The sequence below is a fragment of the Lutra lutra genome, chromosome 4, assembly GCF_902655055.1.
Source record: "Lutra lutra chromosome 4, mLutLut1.2, whole genome shotgun sequence".
Lineage (NCBI taxonomy): Eukaryota > Metazoa > Chordata > Mammalia > Carnivora > Mustelidae > Lutra > Lutra lutra.
Genome location: NC_062281.1, coordinates 9,884,470 through 9,897,677, shown reverse-complemented (window position 1 = coordinate 9,897,677; position 13,208 = coordinate 9,884,470). Strand labels below are relative to the sequence as shown.

The 13,208-nt window shown below is 50.4% G+C and overlaps 1 protein-coding gene across 1 annotated transcript in view; it reads right to left on the bottom strand.

Annotated features, from left to right (window-relative positions):
* OC90 (otoconin 90) overlaps positions 1 to 10,200 on the bottom strand; it is a 35,220-nt gene extending 25,020 nt beyond the window's left edge. The window contains 6 exon segments of the mRNA XM_047723787.1: positions 826 to 891; positions 5,621 to 5,675; positions 5,677 to 5,715; positions 8,717 to 8,804; positions 9,855 to 9,910; positions 10,174 to 10,200. Coding sequence (XP_047579743.1) covers positions 826 to 891; positions 5,621 to 5,675; positions 5,677 to 5,715; positions 8,717 to 8,804; positions 9,855 to 9,910; positions 10,174 to 10,200 — 331 coding nt within the window.
* Between the last annotated feature and the right edge of the window lie 3,008 nt (positions 10,201 to 13,208).

Genomic DNA, 13,208 nt, shown 5'->3' with positions numbered 1-13,208 from the left:
ATGTGTGGATCACCCCCACGGCCACTCTTGTTGAAAAGGAATGACGGGCATGGCCTGATGGCACCCGGGGCTTCCTGGCTTTGATTCTTCCAAGTGCCAAGTATGACCTGTGAGTCTTAACATCTATTAGAAGTTCTCTTTGGCCTGGGCGTTACACTTCCCACGGGGCCGATGGCATTTTGAGAGAGGTCAGAGGGTCATTTGAGTCTGGGTGAGACTGATCACTTTGCTTGCATTGAGTTCATGCACAAAGACTTGGTTGACTCAGCCTGCCTCTCTGCAAGGTAGGAAATGAGCCCTAAATTCAGGGCTAACACAACCCGCGGGTTCACTATCCATCATGGTCTTTAGCAGTACCCAGCTAGGAACCCACCTGAGAAATCTCTACAGTCTATCACCAGGAAAACCTCCCCTTCCCAAAGGAACAATTATGGCTCCTCCTTTCTTATCAGTAGAGCCCAGGAGTATATTGTCTTTCTCTTTTCGTCTTGCCTTCTAGGAGGCTCACAGCTCAATTTGAAGCTGAAATATTGTGACCATCTAACCCTCACAACCAGCCCATTTACTTCCATCCCCTGTTCCCCTTTCAGCTGACCTTCGTGTTTTGATGGAAGTTGTAATACTTTGTCTCAGAGGACAGAGCAGGGATGGGTAGACACAGGGGGGACAGTGGAGGGGGAGGCTTTGGAGTTTTATTTGAATGCCTTTGCCTACAAGAGCCCCAGCAGTGAGTGCTGTATTTAGAAGGGGTCATTCTCCCTGCCAGTATCCTAGACAAGTTTCTACCCCATGAGGTCGCCTAAGAAACAGTCAAAGAATCCTTACTGATATTTTTTGAGAGTCCCGCAGGCAGCTCCCCTGGAAGGTGTGGGGTGTCCAAAGGGTGGCCCCCTATGATCATGGAGGAGAGAAGGGTTAGCAAGAGCACTGCTACTTGGGGCAGTCAGGAGGCGAGGGGATGCAGGTAAATTCAATTCTATGTATATTTTTCTAGAACCCGCTGTGTGCTGGGTCTCTGATGAAAATAAGGTGGCCTCAGTATTTCAAATGGGTTGGCCTTAAGAGTAGCCTTCTGGTGGAGGATGGAGAAGTTTGGGGACTCCTCTTGAAGCTGTTGTTGCATAGGAAGCACACCAATTTAATTTAGATCACATGTTTGATTGGAATGTCTTGAAAGAATGGTGCCGGCAAGGAGAGGCCACCCGCCCCCAGGGAGCTTATCATCGAGGACAGGGCTTTCTCACACTTTCACATTTCTCACGCTATCAGCGTGCAAAATGATCAATGGCTGGTAGGGGTCTACGAATGTTGAGACGCAGCCCCCTACCCTGCATTTTTCCACGATGGTGCGATGGTAGATGAACCTGAGCCTGCAACATCTGACCACATGGGGGCGCCTGCATGGCTCGGTGGGTTGAGCGTCTGCTTTCTGCTCAGGTCTTGGTCCCAGGGTCCTGGGATCCAGACCTTTGTAGAGCTCCCTGCTCACTAGGGAGTCGGCTTCTCCCTCTCCCTGTGCCCCTCGCCCTGCTCCTGTGTGCATGCTCTCTCTCTCTCAATCATTCTCTCAAATAAATAAATAAAATCTTTAAAAAAAATCTGTCATCATGGATCAAAGAAGCATCTAAGAGTGGATTACGTAGCCTTGACAGGTGTGCCATGAACACGCGAATGTTACCCTAGTCCATTCATCATTGTTATGACCATTATACCACTTCCACTCACTCCCTCCTTCCCCTCCACACTAACAAGTGGTTTGCACTGTCCGGACCTCGCTTCCTCACCCACCTCCTCCTCATCACCATGGACTTATCTCGGGGACACAGACGACTTCAGCAGGTGCTTGTCTGCAGGAGAGCACTCTTCCAACCTACAAACCCTGTGGGCTCGCCCTGGGTCCAGGCAGCCCCCAGGACCTCTGCTGTCAGGCCCTCCTGGGCCGGGTTGGAGGGGGAGGCAGCGCCCTCCTGGGCACCGCACCCCAGCCCTTCCTCATGACAAAGTCCACCCAGCACCGGCCTCCCTCCCAGCTGGATATGCTCGGTGGCTGTGGCCGGGAGCAGCCTCTCTGGTGGTACAGATTTCTCACCATTAAACACGGAGAGATGGTCCCACTGGGGCATTCCCTCCAGCCCAAGAGCCCTGGGCTGCACAGGGAAGTGCCCTGCCGATGCTCAGAAGGTGGGGAGACCCAGGACTTCCTTCAGCTCCAGGTAAGCCCCATCACAGAGTCCCCGTAATTTCACTGGTGCGTTCCATACTTGGCCTCAGGAATGATTTAATTAGCATATCAGCCAACAGCTAAGAATATCCACTGCCCACTTAAGCAGCAACTATGAAATATCGCCTGGTCCTTGGTGATTACTTCTCTGGTATCTCCTTGGCGTCCTGGTAGGTAGAGATGGTCTGCTCACTGGGAAGCAGCTAACAAGGATGTGTGTCCCCTACCCCCACCCATAGTACTTTCAGGGTGTTGACACCCACACATTTCATTAGCAATGAAAGTAGTGCCCTGGATTTGAAATGGCTGATCCCAGAGGACTGAGTTGGCTCCAGAGGGGTGGCAGTGGGGGTGGGTGAGAATTCTGTGGGGATGGGAGAGTTCTGGCTTTGTAGGAGTGCTGTGCTAGGGAAGGGAGCTAGCATTCGTCCTGTTCCAGGCTCAGTTTTGCAGACAGCCCCTCAAACCCAGTGCTGTGCCCAGTGCTGTGGGGCACATTCTGCTGTTGCAGTAAAGCCAAGACCCTTGGAGGAAGATCTAGCTGCTTCTGCCCCAGCACCTAAGGCTACCCTCCACTTGCCCTGCCTAGCTCTGCCAAACCATTTCCCTCTTTGAACCTCATGCTTCTAAGATGATTATCATTTTTCAGACACTAAATTACTTCTTGCCAACCTGGCTTGGCTTGTGCCATGTCCTGAGCCTGGGGGACCTGCTCCCTTTTGCGTTACTGACTTATGTTTTTGGATTCCATGCAAAGTTCAAGAAGCTCTACTAGAACTGCAACACAGGCTGGGGTAAGGAGACCTTCCATGGCTTCCGTAACGCACAGGCATCCTTCTCTCAGTGCACTTATGACCCCATGTTGGAATGATCTATTCATGTGACCGTTTCCCCCACTACATTAGGAATGTATTGAGGCTCAGCCCACTGACACATTAAAGTACACTTCAGTAGATAGCTCTTTATTGAGAGCTTTAATGAGCACACAGTGATTGAACCATGCAATCAAATGGTCAATTTATCAGCCAATGAGTGATGGCCCACTAGAATCAGAGTCCCAGCCTTGTAAAGTTTAAGCGAAATTAGGAGATGTCCTCTTGAGGTTGTGGAAAGATAAGGTCTATTGGTGGTTATGAGTGGTATTTCATAGTGTGAAGTGTTCTACCCAGAAGATCAACCAGAGATACACAAAACCTACCTTTACCCAGCCCCTATTCCCAGAGATTCTGGAAGATCAACATGCAGAGAACCATGGAGAGTGAGAACAAATTTTGCTGTGTGGTGTGGGCTGGTGCAGAGCAGGTAGAAGGGGATTTCCCTCTCCTATCACAGGCCCGACCACCATCCCACTGGGCAATGCCTGCCTTTTGAAGTCATGAGCCAGGTCTCAGTGAAGACAGGAGGGAGGGCAGCCTGGGTGTGTGTGAGGAGGCAAACATAGAGGTTGCTCCCATTCCTGCCACAGGGACCAAGAAACACCCCAAGGAGAGGCCTGGTAGGGCACAGATCCACTCCACATTGTCAACACACCCAAAACCTTGCCTTGAAATAGGAGTCAGATAGCCCTGGGGCACAGCTGCAAGAAGGTGTCCAGCAGAGCCCCAGTTCTGTAGGTGGGGGGCTCTGAAGCCCCAGGCAGGGTTTGCACTGGCTCTCAGCCAGTGTCTCAGCAGGTAATCCTCAGTGGACCTCTTCCTGGGGTACAAGGGACTCTTCTGATGGATTCCTCCCTGGTGTCCTTGCCAAGGGCTCCTCAGACCCAACAGAGAGCACGGATGCCCCGCCTTTGCTGGCACAGCAACAGATCTCTCCCCCTTCCTAATCTCATTGCCTCAGAAAAAGCCCTTTCCGCCTGTAGTGCCTGGATCACGACGTGGTGCATTTGTTGGGTGGGCAGTGTTTTCTCTGTGGGGGTCACACACTCAGACCTGCAAAGTTGGAGCTGCAGGTATGGCACATTTAAATCCACATGGACATGCATATGTTTGCACCTAAACTTTCTTGGCTATAATTTTTGGACTCTCGCTGCTTGTGTCTGAGAATAAAACCTACCAGGACAGATGCATAAATGCTTGTGACCATTTATAATAACAGGAGACCATTGCCTCAATCTTATAGAGAAATAAAGCACTTACAGATATGTGTAAAAGGTGTCTGGTGGGTGTTGAAGGGGTAATTTTGATCAAAAGGAAATTTATTGTTTTGGAAAAGGAAAGGGTCAGTTAAAAAAGAGAGTAAGTTTGAAAAATTAGAAGAATGGGCTTTGGGGGGTGAAAGTCAAGACCATAGTAGGAATTTGATTAGGCCCCGGCACATCAGTGCTGGTGGCACCATCCCTGAGAACCCACATCATGACAAAATGGTTTTAATAAGGGAAAAAAGTCATCCTTGAAGAAACTCAATAATCAACAGAAAGCCAGCACCTTCTGGAAGTGGCTGTCCACCTGTCCAGCAGGGAAGGTCTGGGATGGTGTTTGGAAGGACTGGGACCTGAAGGAAAGAGTTGCCATCTTCTGGGAAGTGCTGTCATTTCTGCTCACAAGATTCTGGGGAACATGGAAACCTCTGCAAATCCACTAACTTGGGTCATGGTCCCAATAAATTGTCAACAATATTGGTGGATTCACTGAGGCTCTCTCTCACTATTGAGCTTAGAAGGGAACCGCAGAGAGGGAGGCTCAGCGTGTTGGTCCCGAGCTGACCTGAACAGGAGGAGGGAAAGAGAAAATGTCTGGATAAAGGAGTGATATCAGTCACAATGGAGCCTGAGCAGCTGTAGGAAGAAAAGAAGTGAGTTGGGGTGTTTGAGACTTGTACCAATGTGCCCACAAAAAAGAAAATAAGGAGCCAGAAGTCTCAGATTTGTAGACACAACTTCATGCAAACTTGAAATGACTACCCTGGCTGCCAACGAGCTTGCTCAGGTGTCCTCAGGCTTTGGTGAGGCGGGGACCCTACAATGTGGAGTAGAAGTGTTGCCTCTCCAACAGACACACCGACATAGGGGAAAGGGAGCTGCTGCATGTCAAGAAGGCTGACACCCTCACTCCGAGGAAACCAGCGAATGCAGAACAGTGGTCCATGGGCAAAGAGAAGAGGGGATGCACTATCAGGGAGAGGGATGGCTGCCAACTGGCCACCCAGCGGTGCCTTTAGTGCCTTTAGCTCTTGTTGGATCTCCACTTCATCGTCCACCCCACACTTCATGCCCGGGATAGGGTGCTCAAAGCATCAGCTGAGCTAAACCCGTAGCTTACCATTACTGTTTGATTTCCATCACTCCTAGGCAAGGGGATAAAAGTAGTAATAAGCAAATCAGATGACATTTGACAATCCTCCCCACTGTTCATATTAATTATAGGCCAAGCCAGAAATTCCCTATAAAATGCCATTACTCACCACCATGGAGGGCTGTCAGCATACTTAGGAGGAGAAGCACAAACATAGCGGGGGGTGCAAAGGCTGGGAGCCAAGGCATTGACTGGGTCGGCCTCCTGGGAGAGAAGTCAGTGGAATATGATGAGGATGTTTGTAGAGATCCGGGAAATAAGAACCACCAGGAGCTCTTTGTCCCGCCATGCGGTGCAGATACAGGAAGAAGCCCTGAAAGGGCTTCTGTCCCAGCTTTGCCACTCACCAGTGGTAACCAATGACATTCAGGAGATCACATTCTTTCTCTGAGATTCAGTCCATCCGTCTGTAAGGCAGAAACTTAACCAGGCACCCCATGAGGACACAGATCTGGTCTCATTTTGTTATTCCTTTTCCCGGTGGTCATTTATTGTATATCAGGCACATTGCAAGGATCCAGGAATGCAAAGTGAGGGAAAAAATATTCCTTATCTGTGAGTTGTTCACAGACTAATGGGGAAGGGAGGCTGAATGAGTGCTATAGTTTGACTTGTAGACTGAGATGTAAAAAAACCCATACACTGGGCCATAAGCAGCGTTCAGAATATATACCCTTAGCAGTTTGACTTGGAGCCTTCATGCCATCACTTGACCTAGGAATAAATTTGGCGACCGCATGGTGGCGCCGCCTGCTAGCAAAATGCTTTCCTGCCAGGGCTCCATCTTCCTTCCCTTCCTGAAGTTTCAGAGCAATTTGAATACTTGGTTGCAGTCCCAGTGTTCAAGAGGTAATTCTTTCGGGGGCGGGGTGCAGGGCAAGGGCCAGGGTTCAAGGACCTACCACCTTTCAATCGTCACTGCCCAGCGATCTGAGCAGCTCAGCAAATATTTAACTTCGGAAGGTACTTAATGCACTCAAGCAGGTCAACCATGTATTTAATAGGGAAGGAAAAACATTAAAGACCAGAGAGATCTTAGAATAATCTTAGCTCCCCGGGAAATATAACTCCATAAAGACTGTCTTTATGTGGCTGACTTGTGCATATTCTGCTGTAAAGGAGGTTTTTAGAACAAGTGTGAGTGGTAATACAGAATGATCATGCTACCCTGGTTGGCACACTTGGCTGCTGGATAGGGTTGTACATGTTGTCCACTGTGCAAAGGTGTTGCATCGGGGGGCCCATATGGGTTGAAATGCAACTGGTGCTCAACTCCCAAGCTTGCCCTCTGCAGTGCTGCGTCAGCCTGGAGGAAGGAGCACTTTCTGCAGTTTGTTCTGCCAGAGGCAAAGGCTGCCCCATGTTCTGGTGCCCCAGCAAATGTCCCCAGGGTCCTGGTGGGCCACTGTAACTTGTGGGCAGGGATTGATATTGGGGAAGGTGTCCCAGAGGAGAAGACGTCTGTAGGTTATGGAATCATTGTCGTGTGAACCTTCCCCAGGGCCTAGCCCAGCCTCTGGTGGCCATAAAGTAAATGTTTGTTGAACAAGGGCAGAACGTGAGTTCTCGAGGATTTGGGCTCGGCTCAGTCATCTCCTTGTACTCTGGCTATCATCGTGTGGGTGTGCTGCTCTGCTTTAACTTTTGGTAGCCACATAAATTCCTAAGCAGTTAACGTTAACGGTTAGACGGGCTCTCTGATTCTTCTGCAGAGATTTGGATCTGAATGACTTGTGACCAAGGCCACAAAACCAGACTGAAAATGCAGGGTGAGCTCTGGGATATCTCCAGATGCAGGGTGGCTGCCGTGGCAACTCCGTGGGCCGGTGGCTGAAGGCATTCCAGCAGGTCACACCCACTGAAGTCAGACCCGTGTCACCCGTGCACTCACTAAGTCTGATTTGTTATTGTCGCCAGCATACCATGGGAGAATGCTAGGATGCCTGACCTCCGAGAAGGCGCTGGGACCATCGTGCTCAAACTCATTTAACAGGTGAGTTCACTGAGCCTTAGAGACTGGCCATTTATGGTTCGAGTGTCCCACTTCCCAAATGTCCAGAGCTCATTATGAGAACAGTACTGCTTCCGAGGCCACTGTGGGGATAGAACGAGCTCCTCCACCCAGGGCACTAGAGACAGTGCGTGATGGGGAGAAGTGGCTCAGAAACACTCATAACTACAGCCACTGCGTTTGGCCCACAAGTAAAGGCTCCAGAAACAGCAGCCGTTGCAATAAAGGCCCCTGTTCCCCGTTTGAGTGGAAGCCCCTGTCTGATGAAATGAAGGAGGGTGGTCAGTTTTGTGCAGTGGATACTGTTCCTTTGCTCCTGCAACACTCCCTTCCGGGAGGCAGCCCCCCAGGTTGTCCTGACGGGCCTAGAAGACAGGCTGAGGGTGACGCTCGTGGGAACTGCAAATATGTTGATTGGATTTTCAAGTGTGTACTTATTAGAAGGCAAATGAGCAAAAGTGACCTTATTACAGACGAAATCATGACTCAGCTCTGATGTATTTTTTTAAAGCAAGCTCCGGGGGGTGGGCAGGGAGGAGGATGGGGTCATTGCTGAACAGGGACAGAGGTTCGGCTGGGAAGATGAGACAGTTCTGGAGATGGATGATGATCAAGGTGACAACACATGAACACACGTACGCTACAGAGCCACACGCTTAAAAATCGTCCAAATGCTAAATTTTGTAGTATGTATATTTTACCACACTTAAAAGCAAAGTGAGTTATACACTCCAAGACATTCTTCCTTTAAACACTGCCTTACATTTATGGAGTCATTCTTTTTGTCAGGCGAGTCACCAAGCTTATGCCTTGGACTGGCTCGCCAGGGCTCTTCCGGGCACGCGTCTCACTTTCCGCGTGGGGGACTGAGGCTCGGAGAGGTCCAGGAAGGCCACGGCAGCCCCAGACACAGTGTTCAAACTGAGCTGTCTGGTTCAACGTAAGTCTCTGAGCCACATAGGATACCCACCAGAACCCGCCAACCGGAGTGTTAAACCCCCAACAAGCAGCCTAGGCAGCATTCACTGTACAACTGTCATGATTTTAGGTAATGGTTGCTCGGGAGGCCCCTCAGAGTGGCCAGCTACCAGCCGGGATGTGGTGTGACGCTGCAGTTGACAGTCCCTAGCTAAGAAACAAGAGAGGGAGAGCTGGGTGACAGCCAGAGGTGACAGCACAGGATCAGCACCGCACACCGGTGAGGGAGACCCGAATCCGGGACATGCACACCACGGTCTCCAGGTGGGAGGGCACCGGGCCCCTGCTGAAGTCCAGCAGCCATCTATTGGCCAAGCCAGGTGCTCTTGGGTGGGGGGCTGTGTGCACCTAGAGGAAGGACCACCTCTTCTTACTTTACCCAAGGAGGCCTCTGGGGCTGACAGTGAACCTGACTGTCCTTGTGGGAATGAGGGTTCCCTGAACCTTGCCTGGGTCTGCAGGCACTATGCATGACTCATGCATCCTGATGCGGTGTGGGAAGCATCTAAGAGCAAAGGTTTTCTAGCAGACAGGCCGGGGGTGAGGATGGGGGGAAGGCTCTGGCTTTTACATACTGAGTGCCCTGAGCCAGGGCACTGGAACTCATTTTTCTGGGCAGCAAAATGCCTAGATGGTGGTTCTTCATCATGGTATCATGAGGGTTAAAGGGGGCACCGTGCCTGCTGTGTACTAAGCTCAGGCAGACTGGCCCATAACTGATGATTACTGTATTTTCACACTAGGTGCCCTAGAGAGAGACAGCGGCTCACACAGGATTGCAGGACCCTCACTGATGTGATGTAGTGGATTTTTTTCCCCGGTACATTGAGCAGGTGATGTTTCTCTGGCATCACATCTCCTCATTCGTATAAGGGCAGAGTGCATTTGGTTTCTAGCTCCATCCTGGACGAGTTAGCATCCAGGTCTCAGGCATCCCGAGAGCACAACCTCCCTCCCTCTCTTCTGCCATCAGTAGCTTCCTTCCCTCATCCCTCCCTCCTTCCCTCCCTCCTGCCCTCTTTGACTCCCTACCCATCAGGAGAAAGGGGGTGCCTACCGTGAAAGTCCCACTCGGAAGCAGATGAATGATGTTCAGCTTTGAACAAGATGGTGACTGCGTCCTTTATACCCCAAGGGAAGACCCTTAGTCATGTGATCCCCCTCCCCCTTCTCACATGGAGAGGATGGCCTTTTGCGCAGATTGGCAGGTGGGAGGCCTCTGAGGGGGAGGAGGACATCCTAATGCTATGGCTTGGAGCAGGTGAAGCTCCCTATTAAGAGGCCCAACTTGCTCCTCAGAGGAGACCCAGGCTCTAATCAGAGAACAATGGCTTCCCTGTTCCCCACCCCCCACCTCATCTCAAAGGCCTGGAGGCCCAGGGATTGTGTCTCGGGGTCATCAGGGGAACTCTGGGGGATGAAAGACCGATGAAAGTCGAATGGGCTCTCCCACAAGGAGAAGGGCTGGCTTTGTCTGCTCTAGTTAATTCTTCCCCGAGAGGATCTCTTGGGTGTCCTTCTTATATGTTCCTGACCTCAGGCCTGGGAATTCGATGGTCTTTCCTTCAGGGGTTTCCTGCCCCAGCTGTAGGGTGGGGTGAGATGGGGCTTTATAATCAGACATGCGAGGGTCAGGTGCTAGCCCTGCCCACTCATTAGCATGGGATGCTGACCTGTTGCTGCTCAGGCTTGGCTCCCATGTGCATTTCATGTGGAGGACCCCAGTGGGACTGTGCAAACAAGGTGAGCCAGTTCGTGGAGGGGCTTGTGATCCTAGATCCTCCAGAATTTCAGGTTTCTTTTCCAGATCTTAAGAAGGAGAGCAAACATCTGAGTGTTGTTAGGTGCCACATGTGTTTTTATGGGATTGTGTCCCTCTAACCCCTACAGCTACACCACCGCAGCTGATCTGCTAATCCTACACTCATGGCAGTCAGGACAGCTGGTGCCGAGGTGGGGGTGTTTGTCCGAGCTCACTATGATGGGATCATTTGTGGCTGACAGGGTTGCCTGGCTGCGAGCCCTCAGAATGGTTCACCTCCCACCCACCTGTGGGAACACAGGGGCTCATCTGACCATTAAATCTGGGGGACCTGAGGCTTTACAGAATCCACCAGAAGGCTTCTGCAAATAATTAGTTGCCTTGTGCATGGAAGCTTTGTTTATAGGTCATTAGTTATTGTTCAGTGTTTTATGAGCACGGATGACGAGCTAAGGTACGCCGCCCCAGTCTTCACCCACCAGCACAGGAGAACTCTCATCTCTAAACTGATAGGTCAACAGGCTAGATGGCTCAGTGCCAAAATTCCTGTCTCCCCTTCCTCCCTCCCCTCTCCTTCCTACCCACTTCCCTTGCTCCTGCTCCTTTGGCTTGCATTTTGGGCATGAATGAAACAGACAGGAATGCACCTGTGCTTTTGCCTACTGTTTGGTGATGTTACACGTGTAAATGCAGTCTCTTCCACCAGCAGGCACGCAGTAACTGCCCCATCATTTTTATCTCCTCAGGGAACCCCTGATGGCCACATATGCACAAATCACCAAGAACTCTAGTGTGGCAGCACCCCCTGAGGCCTCATCATTGCCCTAAGCACACCCCAAATAGGGACTTATTAAGCTCAGCAGGGGTCAAACCTCCCTTTGACCTCCAGCAGACTGTGAACTCCAGGCTCTGGTCACATTGCTCCTGGGTCCTGTTTTCGTCCTGCTGCTACTGCTGTTATGACAGATGGTGTGACCCTAGAAAACTGGTCTTGTGTGGACCTCTGAACCTTTGTCTTTGCGGCAAGGTCAGACCCCTCCATGCGCCTCTGAGGTCCTCCGCACGTGGCCTTTTCAAAGTTAGCCATGCTCAGCCATTATCCCTAAGGCTTTCCCCACAAGTGACTAGCCAGGATGTTGGGACCAAGTCATTTGTCCCCCTTCCCTGATGATAAACTACTCTTTGAGGGATGTCTGGGATCTTTTCTTGCCAAAGATCCTTCATTAATATCAACATTATCCATTAGAGAAGGTCTAGTTAGATTAACCCATACTTGATGAATGGTGCTGTTTTCTTGATTCCTATCCATATATGGGTCTCTTTGTCCTAGTGGATTTACTGGGTCCTGCTCAGCTTTGCAGACTAGAGGGCCTTCTGCAGACCCCAAGAATCATGACAATAGCCCTTCCTGAGCTTGACAGTTGCATAACTTTGAGGGTCTCTGGAGTATTCTGGAGATTAAAAATAAATCTGTGTGTGATCAGAGAGGGAAGTGTCTAGTGGCTTCTCTCTCCAAAGTTCAAGGTCTATCTTTCCAAGAGTTTTGTTGTTCACAGGGAGTCAGACCAAGGGCCCTCAAGTGTCTTCCAATGGGGGGAAATTGGTTTACCTTGGACTGTAAACAGAAAGTTAATTTTCTCACCCGGGGCATGCATAGATCACAAAGGTGGAAAACTGATGGCCGGGCAGCCTACTAATGTGAGAAAGTGGAGCCAGACCTCCAGACACAGCAGTGAGGAACTGGGGGTCTGTCCATGGCCATGGAAAAAGCAAGCCTGCTCAGGAATGCTCTGCAAGAAGACTTGGCATTCATAGGGGTGCTGGAGCAGCTGGAGACCAGGATGAGGTTAGAAGGGACCTGAATTGACTAAAGGGGACACCTTCGCCTATGGGTGTGCAGACAAGGGTTGAATCAGCAGGACTCGGGTGTTTGAGTCCTACATCTGCCAAAGAAAAGTCTAGTCCTTGAACAGCTCCTGGGGGCTAACCTCTGAACCCTTGGAGTCTCCTGCCCTACAAGAGTATCCTTCCAGCTGGAGCTTTGGGCCATGCCAGACTTAGACTCTAAGTTAAAAATGTGATTTATAGCGGGAGCCTTGGGTCACACCATGTCGCTGTGACCTCTGGAGTCCTCTGGAGACTTCTCCTTTGGAAAGCCTGGAGACTGATTAACTGAAGTCAGCTGTGGGCACTTTATGCCTACAGGCCGATCCCCAGTTAAAACTGTGGACTCCATGACTTGGGTGAACCTTTCTGGTTGACAATACTTCATATGTATTGTCATGTGTCATTGCTGGAAGAACTCAGTGCTGTCCCTGCAGCCTCACTAGGGAGGACAGTCGGAAGCTGGTGCCCAGGTGCTCCCAGGCCCTGCCCTCTGCCCCTTTTACCTTTGCCAACTTTAATCTCTGTCCCTTTGCTGTAATAAGCAGTAAATGTGAGTGTGACAGCTGTTTGGAGTTCCATAAGTCCTATTAGAGAATCACTGAGCTAGAGCATGCTCTCGGAGACCCCCATATACAGTGGGATCCAGAGATAAGGATTCAAGTCAAGACATCAACAACAAAAAACCCACAACTCTCTACACTTCTTATGAGGAAAGGTTCTCATCACCTCCTACTCAGAGGGCTTGGGACACTATCTGGATCCTATAATCAGCAAGTCTGATTAGTTGTACATAACTGAGTGTGAGTCAGTGGTATATAGAAATCATATGTGAATCTCTCCACAGTATGAGTTCACTTTTCCTTATTTATCTTGCTGTCTTCCTAAAATCCCAAGTTTAAGTCACTTTGGGTACTGTGTCAGAGTCCCGGAGCCTGGACCAGTTTGCTCCTGCTAGTGCGACACCCCTCACCCCATCTCTCCAGTCTCAGGATTGCTGCAAGCATCCTGGGGTTCCTTAAACATGGATTTAGGTCTCAGTGCAGCCTCGGATACTTGGTC